Below are 14385 nucleotides of genomic sequence, written 5' to 3'. Positions count from 1 at the left end.
AGAGGAACTTCACTTCAACCAGTGGCAGATAAATATCTTTAAACAGTTTTCCCATTGTAAATATATTGGATTTGGATATTAAGGCTTTCCTTTGGTGAGAAATAGGCAAGTGCTTTGTCTGCCAGAGTGCTACAGAGTACCCCATTGTGTCCACTTTTCCAGCACATATATCTTTGCACAGCTGATGATGTCCATTTGTTATGAGGCAGCAGCTGTCTGACTGGCTCTTCAATGAAACTGCTGTTCCAGGTAGGGACAGCTGGTCTGCCACCAGGTATGGCCAACATAGGGGAGATACTCTCCAAAAGGTCACTGCTCTGATGGTATATCTGACTTCTGCCCAATGCAAGTGATTTTGTATCATTTCCAGAAGGATGACAGTTGTCCCCCTTTCAACCAACAATTTAAAGAAAAGAGTATGCTAGCTACTCCTTGGGTGCTGTGTTATTATTTCGTGTTGGATGCCATGCTATTTTACTGAAGCATGGTATTTCTCAGACAACATGCTGCTGAGTTCGGAGGGTATTATGAAAATGATCCCATTATACTTGGAGTGGAAACCTAACAATACATTTTGGGGAATTTAATGGTTTCATCACTTTAATATTTGTAACCATGGATATCTATTTTATGGTAAAAACTGTGTTTCAGATAGGTTTCTTTTCAACTAGCTATAGAAAAACAATATTTTCTTTCCATGTCCTCCCAAAATGTCTGTGTTGTACGATTTTACATTTCTTACCTTAATTGGCATGCATTTATATATATATATATATACACACACACACAGAGAACCCTTTGCTTTGTGGTTTGGGGAGTAAAACCATCTCTATGCATAGCACGCAAGATCTTTTATGCAAGCTATCTATAACAGCATTTAGTTCTCTAGAAGAAAAAATAATATCGATGTCACATTTAGTCCTGAATTATTTATCCTTTCATCCCCTCCTGGCAGCTGTCACCCTATGTCTGGGGAATGCTCCTGCAAGCCCGGTTGGTCTGGGCTCTACTGCAATGAGACGTGTTCCCCAGGATTCTACGGCGAGTCATGTCAGCAGATCTGCAGCTGCCAAAATGGTGCTGACTGTGATAGTGTGACTGGAAAATGCACCTGTGCCCCTGGATTTAAGGTAAATAAGTCTCACTTTCACAGTCTGTTTTCGACTCCACTGCCTTTAGCTAAGTGCTAAATTCTTCAAGATGCCAGAATGTCCTTTCTCCACCACAGTAAAAGAGAGGTAAGGATATTTAGGTACCACTGGGTGTGTTAAAAGATAAGGCCCTGAAAAGGCAAAATTTGTGATTGGTTCTCAGTACTGAAATGAAGCCATTTTAACAAAAAAAAATTAGTTGCTTTGTAAGACCTTGATAAGAATGAGTGTGTGCTGTTGAGGTGTAAATAAAGGGAGGAACTCTAGATTGCAGTCCTTATCTTGTTGCACCAACTCCTCATGCTCCATCCAGAGAAACTTTAGACAGACCAAGGTTTGTTTTTATGGTTCAGAACAGATTATTCTGCAGTGTTTACACACGTTTTCTGTTACCTGTGCATTGGATGCTGGTCTAACATAGAAAACATTTTACAGTATGGCTGTTCTTCTAGGAATAATAACTGTGAAAACTTCAGCCAAATTAATTCTTAAAAATATTTTGCATATCCACATTATTTTCCATTAAGCTGCTGTCTTACTGTGTTTTGGTTTCATAAAGGGCTTCTTTATTACTGAAAATACTGTCCATTGATCTAACCAACTGCTGTTAGCTGTGTGACCTGAGAGCTCACAGCAGCTAATAAAAAGCTAATGCTTACTGTAGACTTAAAAAACACGAAGTACTCCCTCTCTCTTAAATTCAGGATAACTTAGTGACAGCCTAGAACAGTCATGGACTGTGTGTTTTCTGGCTTTTGTAGCACCTGAGTCAGTCTAGGTCATTTATTTAGTTGTATTGTCTGAACCGCCCCCAGTAGCTTTTAGACTGTCTTTGTGTAATTCAGGGTGCTGCTTGTGGTACTCCTTGTCTTCCCGGGACATATGGAGTGAACTGTTCATCTGTGTGCAACTGCAAAAATGAAGCCATCTGTTCACCAGTGGATGGTTCTTGTGCCTGCAAAGCAGGTAAGTGTCTCTTCAGATTAATGTTTTTTTTTCTGTAATCATAAAATCAAAATGAGTTTTTGAAGTAGAGAAGGAGGAGGAAACTTAACGAAAAGCAGACCACCTCAAGGGCCGTATTGCTGGATACTTTATGCTTCTGCTGCTCTGGGAGGCGAAAACTAGGAAAACACCTGCTCAGAGAAGAGCGTGTGTGCCTTGTGTTTGTGTTTTCTGGAGGCATTTCTCAGCAGGCTGGGTACTGTGACTGGGTGAGTTACTAGAGTTTACCCTGAGATGGGCCACCACCTGTCTCTTGTGGCCATGCTATGGACTGCCAGAAGGGCTGTTGGTATGCTGTTTTATCTGATGTCAGCCTTCCTAGGCAAAATACATACTCCTGCTGTCCCTCAGCCTGGGTGAGCACCACGGCTGCCACCTTCATCCCTCTCAGCATCACAGAGACTTCTCCTGCCAGTTTAGCACCGATGTTGATACCTGCTGGCAGTTTTTTCTGTTCAAATACTCTTTTCCTCAGCAATTTTCTGACAAAACCTTGCCTAACCCCCTTCCCAGCCTGTGCCCTCTACTGTTCCCTGCTTCTGCGAGAAACTTTTTTGAATCTCCCAGTATTGGTGTGAGCGGACTCAGGTTCCTCGACCTCTCTGCCTGGCTCTCTCCTCGCAACAGTAACTTCGATGGTCAGTGTACCTCCATCAGAAGCTGTATGTGCCTGCCCATCTCTCCAACTCCCAGCAGCGCATGCCTTTGGCTGGGACAAAGATATCTCAGACATCCTCCAGCGCTGGTTCTGCAGAGATCTTCTCCCATATAAAATTCTGCAGGTCCCTGTGGCGTTCTTGTTCAACCCAAAATATGCTGCTAAACTCCACTTACAGATCTGTTCTTGCAATACACCTGATCTCTTTTTCACTCCTGCTGTGAGGAAGGATTTAAAAGTCTAGTATCCCTCAGCTGTGATGCTAGATTGCTGAGAAGGGCAGGCTGTTGAATGCTCCCAAGCAAATCCCATGCCCAGCCTATGTTGTAGACCACTCCCCCTGCCCACCCCATCTAATAATGTTTTTCTAAAAATACACAAACGTTGAAATTGGGGGAGAAGTGTTAGAGTTACCTAGACAAATAGCCAGTAAATTTATCAGGCACTGGTACAATTAAATCAGTCATGTAGCACATGCCCAGAGTTTCCGTCTTCTACTCTTGCCAGAGTCAGTGGAGCTGATTTAACTCTGTTAAAGTAGCTGATGTGAAGTAGCTAGGTTGTGAGGAGAAAAACTATTCTTTTATTAATCCCGTCTTCTTGTGCATCATGCAGTTTTAGTCATACTACAATGAAAAACGACAGCAAATGGTGAAATTAAACTAAACTCAGATACTTGTCATGTAAATGAAGGAAGTTTACAAATCCTGGAAAGGCACTTGAGAGAAAGTATCTCAGTTTTCTAGCTAGTATAGTATAACGTTTTTTCCTGAAATGACCCCTAAATTCAAAGTTATTGATCTAGGGCACGAGGCAGCTTCATTTCAATACATGTGTTTTGCATAGTCTATTGATTAAGCTCAGCACAGAATTACTTTTCCCTTCGCTTACTGTAAACAAGGTACAAAATTAGAAACTTGGCTTGTGTCATTGCTGATGATAACGTATGACTGGCTCACGCTGTTTCTCTTGTACCCAATAGATGATCACATTTTTAAAAATCTATTTACATCTCTGTCTATCCAGAACACAGTCTGTGAATTGTTGCTATCAGGCATAATCAGTGGTGAATGCTGCATTTTAGAACCATTTTCCACTGCATTGTTTTCTACATTTGGAGAGAAGTACAGAAATCGTCTAAAAGGTCTTCTGTGTATCCTTGGAGAAATCCAACTTATGCACTACTTTTATGTTTTCTCTTTTTTTTTGTGCCTAAGATTTCTGTTAAAAACATATTGCAGAACTGTCTGTATTGAACAGTGGTGGAAGAATTATCAAGGCAGCAGCTCAAGTCTAGAGAAAATGTTCCTAATTTTTTTCAGACTATGCCTTAAAACTTCCAGTGTAGTTTAGTGCTTCTCAGTGAAATTTCAAGGTGTCTCCGTTTTCATTTCAGATCTCCCATCAATTGCTCTTGTATGTTGGCACCCATCTGCAAATGTGTGCTGTGCACAGATGTTACAAGGTGCCCTTGAGCACCTTTCTTCAGACCTGGACGAGTCCTCAGCTGAAACTGCTGATAGTAGCCTGTAGCTAATGTTATCCCAGTGTTGTGCATCTCCAAGAGATGCCACATGATAGACAGAGGGAAACATGCTCTCAGAGAGGAATGGAGGAAAACCTGATTAATTTGCCACTGTAATTCTTATTTTTGGCAGGTTGGCATGGTGTAGATTGCTCAATAAATTGTCCCAGTGGTACCTGGGGACTTGGCTGTAACTTAACTTGCCAGTGTCTTAACGGAGGGGCTTGTAATGCTCTGGATGGAACCTGTACCTGTGCCCCGGGCTGGAGAGGAGAAAAATGCGAACTCCCTTGCCAGGTAATAATTTCACTGAATTTTGCACTCTAGGATAATACAGGGCAGGGGAATGCTCCTGTCATTCTTCTATCTTCATGGGGATAAGTCCCTCAGTAGCACTGTACCTGGTAGCCCGTATACGACTGGATTCAACATCAGGGACGTGCACCAACAAATCTTCTGGAAGAACTCTGTTATGCAGCACACCAAAACACACAAAAAATGACTACACAAAATTAAGATGCACAGATGAACACTTTTTCTCCTTTCACACTTGAAAGTTTGAACTCAGACTTTCACCAGCTCCTTCAGAGTTTGTTGAAAAACACAGAACCACATTTTTCCCTCTCTATCAGCAGCAAATGCTATCCAAACTGCTTCTGTTGAACTACTTCAAGTAAAAATGATGCGAGAAAAAAAGTACCAAAAATATATTCCACATCAAACAACATAATTTTAATTAGATTAGCTTATATCTATGGTACAGAATGAATGAAGAACTTTCATTCCTTCTCAGTAAGACATGAGAAGGCACTATTACTACGCAGTCCCATGACTGTGCCTTTCTATTGGAGCTCTGACTTCCACCATCTTCCAGACTTTGAGAACTGCAAAATTAGAAATCATTGTGTTGACAAAGGCATGCTCCTCATCAGTTCTGTTCCACCTTGTAATCTGTAGTTTGGGAAGCCATAAAAATAAGTAATTTCAAACTTTTAAAAATGGTAAAATTCAAACCTGATTTATCTTATTATGTAACTGTTCGGTTTTAATTACACTTCATACACAAAAATGGAAATATTTTATGGGGTTTTCCAGAGACCGTCTTTTCCAATGATGGACTTAAATTTTCTGGGAAATTTTTAACAAACTTCATTTTTTAAATAAACTTCTCTTTGCTCTCCTTTTCCTCTCCACAGTCTTTTCTTTACTTTTGCAATACTGTCTGCATAGCAGGTTGTTGGTTTAATATAATTGTAAAGGAATTACCTGAACCAAACATAAACCAAACATAAACCTCCCCTCCCATATGATGTTCAAGCTCTGTCAGTTTGGACTAATTCTGCTGAGCAATAACATGATAGGAGTTGCTGAACTACAACATAAAACTGAAACAACACTTTTGTTCTGAATGAAAATTTGTTCTGTTGAACTGCTCTCAGAATACTCCAAAATTATTTTTGGGGGGTTTTTGGGGGTTGTTTTTGCTTTTAAGATGAGGTATAGCATACACTGATACAATGAGTAAAGTAGCAAACAAATTCTAAAATATTCTAGAAAGCTCATTAGAGTGCCATCTGTGCACGTTAATGCAGTGTTTCCAACAATGCATCTCTATCAGAAGACTAATTTTTCTTTTTTCTAAAGCAGCTTTGTTTCTTACTTAGTGTCTGATTCTGAAGGATGATGAGATCTCCAAGCTCCATTAGCTCTTCCAAAACTGACTTATTAAAAAAGATAGGTATTGTTTCATGGCATTTGCTTCACTGTTCCAAATTTAGCAAAATAATGCTTAAAAGCCTGTCTGTATCAGATAATTTACCATACCCATGCTCATTGTCCTGCTCTCTCTCTGTCTGTGTCAAATGATGTCGATAAGCATTTACGTATTTCAAATGGGTATTCTGCCTCAAAATTCCAAAGCAGGAGAATAAAAAGAAAACTAATTCAAATGTGCCCAGTGTGGTCTGATTTTTCTTGTTTGAACAGAGAGTTTATTTAAATCAATATATTTTAGTTTGTTTCAGTAACTTCAGAAAATTAATATCACTGCCCAGATTGTTACTCAAGATTTGACTGAAGTTTGGACTTCAGTCCAAATACATAGCAGACTGAAAACAGTGCTTTTCAGCAACATATTTGAGGATTTCCTTTCTTTCCAAATCTGATTATATGCAAAGGAAAGCTTAATCTTTTCTTTTTCTCTATATAAAAATGTATTGTTGAGATGAGCAAGTCTCCTTATACTCAAGTAATGTAAGATTTTGTTCTACTTTAGGCTTGAAAGACTGGGAATTGAACAGCTAAATCCTGTGGAACTCAGTAGAAATGTAGGCATGAACATCAAAGAACAGCAGACGAATTTTCATATAGGTTTTATTCTGATTTTTAATGCGACTGAGACCAATTTTTAGCCTGGAATTTAAATTATGGGGTTTTAAACCTCACATGTTTTTTTCTCCTTTTTTGCCTTTGCTGTGGGTAATCCCAGAAGTATTACCTTAAATTATACTGGCTTTTTTCCCTGTTTTTAATTTGATTTTGACACTTTTTCTGTAAGATCAATTTACTGTTGTACATTGCCTTGTTTTGAGAATGCAGTTTTAAAGATTTTACTCTTTTCAGTTTCTCAGATTGATTTTGTATGGTATTACCCCCAAATGTATGTGCCACCTTCCATGGACGAAGCAGAAATGGTAAATTCAAATGTTTAGATGTAGTTCCAAGAAAATCAGCTGTGCTCTTTTGGCATGGCTGAATACATCAAGAGGGGTGTTCAACTTGTAATTTTAATCTCTTTTATTGGTTCAAAAAATGTTGCATAGCAAAAACCAGTTTTGTTTTGTGTGCTGTCTTACAGTCAAAGAGCTTCTCTTTTTGATATGGTGTATGCTCTTGTGCAGAGGGAGGATTTTTAATCAAAACAAAGTGATACAGTTTGCATTGTTCATGCAGTAAACTTCACGCTGAAGATTTTTTTTTAATCTAATGTTTTACTACACTTTTTGAGAAAGTGTGGCTTTGTGTGATATCCTTTTTGACCGATACATAGAAAGCTCAGGGTCTGAGGCAGAAAGGAAACTGAATTTCTTTCTGATCGAGGGACCTCCAGGTCCTGAAGTAGGAACGCAGCTGTAAGGGAAATCAGAGGGACAGTACAATAAAGTTTTCATTGCAGTCTCTGATGGTGTAGCTACTGTGTTCTGAATCACTGTCTCCAGTCCATTAGTGTGGGATTTTTCAAGACAATGTAATTAATTCTCTCTCTTCCACTACAATTGAAAGAATGTTTGACACTAGAATGTTCCAAAAGCCAGAAACGTTTTATATTAAAAAAGTAGATTATGGGTTCAGGAGAGCTCTGTGGTTACTTTTGGAGGCAGGACTGAGTAGAATTTGTTTTCTAGCTGCCAGTTGTCATCATCTCTGAGTTGTTTGGGTTTTTTTTGTTGCCACAGGACGGCACATATGGTATGGATTGTGCTGAACGCTGTGACTGCAGCCATGCGGATGGCTGTCATCCCACCACGGGTTACTGTCGCTGTCTACCAGGATGGTCAGGTACAAAAAAGACTGTCATGAAGGATAATGAGAGTTTCCACTATGGCGGGACTTGGTCTTGCCTTTTGGGTTTGTGGGTAGGGGAGGAGTATGTGGGGTTGGAATGAGAAAAGGGCCAGTTCTGTGGCTGCTGTGTCCCTTCTGTGATTCACAGGCATGGAAACTTTGTCGAGCACGGGATCCACATAAAACTGGGAATAGAAGGGGAAATCTTAAAACTCAGGCGCCTCCACAGTATGATTGCTAATGAAAGTGGTGAATAACTGTAGATATTCAAGGTTGTGCTGGCGGCATTGGTAGGTAAAGCATCACATCCAGGAACTCGGAAAATTTTTCACAGGCAGCCAAAAAGAGGGTAAATCGTGTGGAAGCTGTGATGCTATTTGAGTTTCTCTCAAATTAAGTTTCTCTGCACATATTTTCTTCTGTAGGAAAGTTATTGCACTTTTTTTTTTACGAAGTTTCTCTAGCATTTTCGTTGTGGCTTTAAGAATATATATATATTTATTTATTCATCAAAATTTGTGTTTGACACTGTTGTCGCACTCTCTTGTTTGTGGAAAGTAAGATTTTTTGAAAAGATGATGAAACTGTGCAGAAGGGCAAGCTGTCACAAAAGGTTCCCTTTATCTCTAGGAGGTCATTTTAGTTCTCATATAGATTTCTAAGCTCTAAGTGTTGGTAAAACTCTTCAGTCTTCAATAAGGATTAAGTGACACTGTAAGTTTGCCCCTCTCAGAGCGTTCTGGACTTTGTGTCTCTCCATGATAGTAGTTTAGCGTTGCAAGGGTCAGATTTCATGTCACCCATATATGTGGACTCCTTCCATTTAATAATGAGAAGTCAGTATGAAAAACACACCTTAAATGAACAAAGGATGTTTCTGCTGTGAAAAGAAAGGAGGAGTTTTCTGTGATTTCAGGTATAACCTAGTATTATTTGTTATCCACTCACTCATTTATAAGTTAGTATTTTTCCTAATTGACTTGCAGGTTCATGATAGAATTGCTTTCTTGTTTCTCTGGTGCTTCCAGTTATAGTAGATAGAAGTAAGCAGATAATCTGCAGCAAGTCATTTATTTGACATGTTTAACAAATTATTGTGCTCACAAAAGTTTGTGTAGAGCTTATAACTTCCTCAGATATGGTGTTTATGGAGCTTTTCCCCAGACTTTGATTTTTATATGCTTTTTTTTTTCCTAGCTCTGTAGCTGGATCACGGGCATTTTGTTCAAAGTACATAATACTCTGTGTCTGCAGTTCAGGTTGATTAGTTGTAGTTGATTACAGCTTATCTGGTGTTTTTTCTACTTTCTGTTCAGATGAACATGCCTCTTAATGATTATTGGGAATAGGAGATGGGAATCAGTAGGGGACACAGACATGGGCAGGAAGGGCCCCTGCTCTGCCTTGGAAGACCAAACCCATTTCTTATTTGTGCAGTTTGTCTGTGTATTAACCTTCTGCCAAGTTCTTTTGAGACAACCTGTGTCACTGTTGGGTCTCCCTGTTGTCAGCCTTTTCAGTGTGAATGGGAGAGGCTTCCAGAGCCAGCACGCACCTAACTGAGCCAGGGTTTGTTGGTTTTATTCTCTTCCCATAGTGTGCAGTGTGATGTACCATCAGCCACGCAGAGACCTCTGGGAAATGAATTACTACAAGAGTGTAAAAATAATAAAAGTTATTTGAGTGGGTTATGAAAAAATATGATTAGTGTTATGCCATCTATTACTATTTTGTGAGACACTACTTTGTGTTTATTTTGTTATCATGTTAACAGCCTTTCATGACTGTTCTTATTTTCAGGTGTTTTCAGGTATTTGTGAGTATGTGTTCGGACACACTTTCTTGAACTGACATTTGGATCTGCTCAAAATATGATTTCTTAAATGAATAAATGAAGTAAGCAAAGAATATCCCCATTAAAAACATGTGAATGGTTGCTGATCTTGAGCAACCATGGTGTAGGCAGTTAGAGCTATTTACAAGTTCCAGATGTAGTGCTCAAAATATACCTTGTGAGTTTTCTAGAACTGAGACAAATCACCAGAGACCAAAAGTATTTTAATGAATGAAGCCAGATTAAAATGGGTAGTTTTGAAAGACCGTACTAAAAATCTAGCAAATTTTTATAACAGGTTATAACAGTGACCTAGCCAGTGTGATAGAACTAACCTGGGATGTGATAAAAGCTTCAAGCTTGGCAGAAACCTTGACTGTGCTTCAACTCAGGTATTGAAAAGGAGACAATATTTTTGCCTTTAGTGAAACCTTGTTTGTCTTCACATTTGAAAAGGAAAAAGATTTCATTAGAAAGAGACTTCATGCGTGATTATAGATAAAATTGAGTATCTGTCCCTGCATGATGTCATCAAAAGTGTTTGTAACAGACTGGTTTCAACATGTTAGTGATGTCTAGACACACAATATGACATAAATGGCATAGTTCGCTTTATACTCAGTGTCTGGAAAAATCCTCCTCCCACACTTCACATGTCAGAGCAATACCCATGAGGAATCTGGTCTTTGTGTAGATACTTATATTTAGAACAATTAAAAAAAGGAGAGAATACTTTAGAAACAGGTTCTCGAGTAACTGTACTGTAATGTTACATTGCAGAGATAGCATTAGATTGTAGGATTAAGAAAGGAGGTTGTATACATATTTGTATGTTAAATAGGTGGAGAAGCAGATGAAGGATTTGTGAAAATATAGAAAGCCACTAAAATGTAACAAATTATGTTAGAATAGCTTATGCTTTTTCTGTTAAATTTGTTAAAGTAACTGTCAGACTTAATAGTTTTTGGTGGCTAGTATTACCTACCAAGAAAAACCAAACAGAGGGAGAAAGTGATTTTGGATCTGTATAATGCTAATCTAAACCAAATGAAGGATTTAGGTCTTTTAAAACTATTGGGAGGGTAGTGTTAAAAAAAAAAAAAAACAAACTTTGAAGAAACTTAAAATTGTACACTTAGAAGTATTTTTTCTTTTTCAACAAGAACTTCCCCAAACATTTTGATGCCACCAAAATTTTATAAAGTTTCCCAAAAGATATTTTAAATGTAGTATTTTTCTCAGCTCTGGGAACAGAGGAGTTGTCTACACTTTCCCCAGGGAATTTCATCAGAGGGAATAGTTTATATAACTTTGCAGAAATAAATGAAGGGTGGAAGATTTTTCCCTTACTGGATGACACAGTTGTACCATAACACTGGGGAACAGGAAACACGTGGCATGGGGAGGGGGGGGTCACTGGCCTCATACGTAGTGAAGGAGGGCCCTGGGGTAGTGAGGGAGCTCCGAGCTGCTGAAGTGGGCACAAATGCTTTTGTCATGTACCAAAGGGCAGCCTAGCTAACATGCCACCCTTTACGTTAGTCTCAAGATATCACTGCAGCTGGGCATTGGGTCAACAGTAAGATACTATATGGTTTAGTTTCTTAAGTAGTTTTTTCTTTATTTTGGAACATGCCCATATCTTATCTTTTTGCTCCTAGTTATCAATGAAACTGTAAGTTCAGTTACTGAGTATTGAGTTGTCATGAGCTCTTATAATACTCAAGAAATAGCTAAAACTGGTTTTAATTAGATTCTAATTTGGAGTCTCTGGTTTTAATTTAGGTTCTGTTGCCTAGGAGTATACTTAGATTTTTCATCCTAAATGAAAGTGACTTCGCTTGTAGGACTCCTGTTAGAAATCCAACCCTCTCTGTAGTTTACACCAAATGCTGCCTATACAGCAGCTGAATTCTGCTTAGAAAAGCAAGAGTTAAGGATGATGTTTTTTTCCTGGCAATCTGACCATTCCATCACGTTCCAGAAGCCACATGACAGGATGGCACAAACGAGAAACATCCGCCCACACAGAGGACGATGTCTGTCCCAAACACTCTCGTCCCTTGACATTTTCACTGTATCTTATAAATAACTTTTCTTCCTTTGGAGGAAGCAGAATAGCTAGACAGTGGAAAAGAGTCAGAACCGTTAAAATATAAAGCAGAAAAAGAGACGCAGAAAATGCACTCCCTCAATAGGCAATGATAATTAAGTCTCCTAATAATTTATACCAAAACTTTAAGTTAATTTACATTAAAAAGCCACCTCTACTGCTTCTCTCAATGACCACAGTCCAGCAAGCACCATGGTAACTCTTAATTTCATCCCTTAATCTTATCTGTTCTGCAAGCAGCTGTCAAAATACAGTTTTTCCGAATTGCCTAAAAGATTAGAGATTTCATACTCTTGCAAACGGAGATTTCACATTCAAGCATGTGAAAAGGGCAAAGGTTTTTCTCCAGACAGTTTGTTTATTACTGTGTTACAGTAATGTGGGTGTTACCGATAACACATTACTGTTGTGCTTTCTTAGATGCGGTTCTGTTGGACCTTTCTGTTTGTGAAGAAATGTCATGTCATACTGATACGACATTTGTTATTTTTAAAATCAATTTAAAGGTTATGCAGTGCCAGGGATTGTGAAATACCACTAGTCTGCTATCTGTACAAAAACAATAGCATTGGTTTATGGAAAAGACAGATGCAGTAATATCAGCCTATGTTTTACCAGCGAGCATAGTATTCATCCATATGCTACTGCAGATAGGGTGTTGGTGGCTCTTTGCTGTGCCGGACACCTGCTTATGCTAGTCAGATTGCCCATCACCAGATGTGTTGTTTCTGTGAGGAAGTGCTGTGTCTTTCCTTGTGCTCCTGACATTATTTCTAGGAGGCACATTTGTTGCTGGATTATAACAGGGAGGACTGTCATCTGACACCTGCCCCGCTGATGCAAATAAGCAAATCCGCCAAGAAGAACTCTCCCTTGCTCCTTAGCTTTTAATGTGTACGCATTTTTTCTCCCTCCTACGTAGAAGAAAAAAAGACATAAAAGAGTACTGTCATGGGTCTCCCTCACCTTAAGACTGAGAAATGAGCCACTTCTGGAAGGGTGTGTGTGGTGCTGGTGCCCCGATGCACCCAAGCCGACAACTTCTTGCAAGAACATGGGTGGTTAAAGGTGTATTTACTTTCCAATTTTGGCCTACCCTATGTCTGGACTTCACTGGGTCGGTACCTCTGTTGCCTATGCATTGTGGTGGGTATTTCTGTAGAAGAAATACCACTCTTTTAGGAGAAGAACTTTAAATCAGTAGCTTCAGTATTATCAAGAGGGTAAGAAAAGAAGTAGTATTTTCTCGTGGCTGCCTAAAATGTGGGAGATGAAAAGAAGAGCACCACTGGAGTGGATGGCAGTATGTAGCAACAGTATGGCCTTCAAAAAGATACCAGGATAACTCAAAAGTGGTTCTTCCACTAAAATTTGCAGATACTTATGTTTGCCTTCAAATTCTGATGCAGTGCTGTTTTTGTTGACAAGCCTTTGTAGCTGCCTTCCTACCGAAGCCTGTGGGCACAAACTGTCCTGCTGCCGCAGTGAAGAAGCAGCAATCTGAACTTCTAGAGGAAAATCTTTGATCCTTTCATTAGCTCTTTGATATGAGACATTTTTTGTTTAGTCTTCTGGCTATCTTCATCTGGGGAGCAAGGTACTTCTTTTCCCTTAAAGACAATGAGGGTACTTCTAAATAGTGTCTATGAAGTTTTTCACCACTTCCTTGTGCTGTTTCTCCGCTTTCTTTGGGCTGTCCATCCATCATTTGGTAGAGATGTAGAGAAGCAATTCCCACCATCAGAAGTCTCAGCTTCGTTGAACAGAAGTGGACTAGTGTTTGTTTCTCTCAAATATGAAAGGTCAGATCGTGGACCATAATAGAAATGTATCATTAGCTTTAATGACATCAAGATTTCCCTGACTTTTGGGGGCTTCATCCTTCTTTTGTTTAGGCTATTGTATATCCAGTTTAGCTCTGATATATAGGAAGTACACTGGTATACAAATAGGTTTTAATTCTGAGAGACTATTCTGGAAAGTTCTGTGTGTTGTGAACATAAATTGTATAGCAAATACGTGTTCTTTACAAAAAATATAATTCTTTTTAAGGTTTGGATAACTTTTTATCAGACTAATGGAAACATAATAACCTGAAAAATAGCACTTAGTCCAATAATAAATTTGCCTGGGTAGATCATAAGAAATAATAGGTAGATTTTTTGTCCTTTAAGTGCTAAAACAAATTAGCTCTCCGTGGATCTGACTTGGATGGATCATTGAGTCTCTACTTAAAAATATAGCATGGGGAGTGTGTAAACACTCTGCTAGCATGGGCAGAAACACTGATATCCCTAAAGAATTGTTTACTTCATTCATGCAATTACGAATGCTGGGGGAATGCTGATTTAGATGTGAGGCCCCCAGCATAAAGCACTGGGCATTAAATGCATGAGCATTTCTTCAGAGCAGCTTAGCTGAAGTTTATCATGACCATTCAGCTATTGCCTAGCAACTTGAGAAGGCCATCAAAGAGCTCTTTGTCCATCGCTCTGGCAAAAACTGTTCCTTGCAGATATCCTTATCAGGATCAAA

At 39.0% G+C, this 14385-nt stretch overlaps 1 protein-coding gene across 1 annotated transcript in view; it reads left to right on the top strand.

Moving 5' to 3' along the window:
* MEGF10 (multiple EGF like domains 10) overlaps positions 1-14385 on the top strand; it is a 76412-nt gene that overhangs the window by 41163 nt on the left and 20864 nt on the right. The window contains exons 9-12 of the mRNA XM_009986486.2: positions 956-1130; positions 1997-2117; positions 4473-4636; positions 7795-7897. Coding sequence (XP_009984788.1) covers positions 956-1130; positions 1997-2117; positions 4473-4636; positions 7795-7897 — 563 coding nt within the window. The remainder of the gene's footprint in view (positions 1-955; positions 1131-1996; positions 2118-4472; positions 4637-7794; positions 7898-14385) is intronic.

This window comes from Tauraco erythrolophus, chromosome Z, assembly GCF_009769465.1.
Source record: "Tauraco erythrolophus isolate bTauEry1 chromosome Z, bTauEry1.pri, whole genome shotgun sequence".
Classification (NCBI taxonomy): domain Eukaryota; kingdom Metazoa; phylum Chordata; class Aves; order Musophagiformes; family Musophagidae; genus Tauraco; species Tauraco erythrolophus.
The sequence above is the reverse complement of the archived record's forward strand: the minus strand, read 5'-3'. Positions and strand labels throughout refer to the sequence as shown.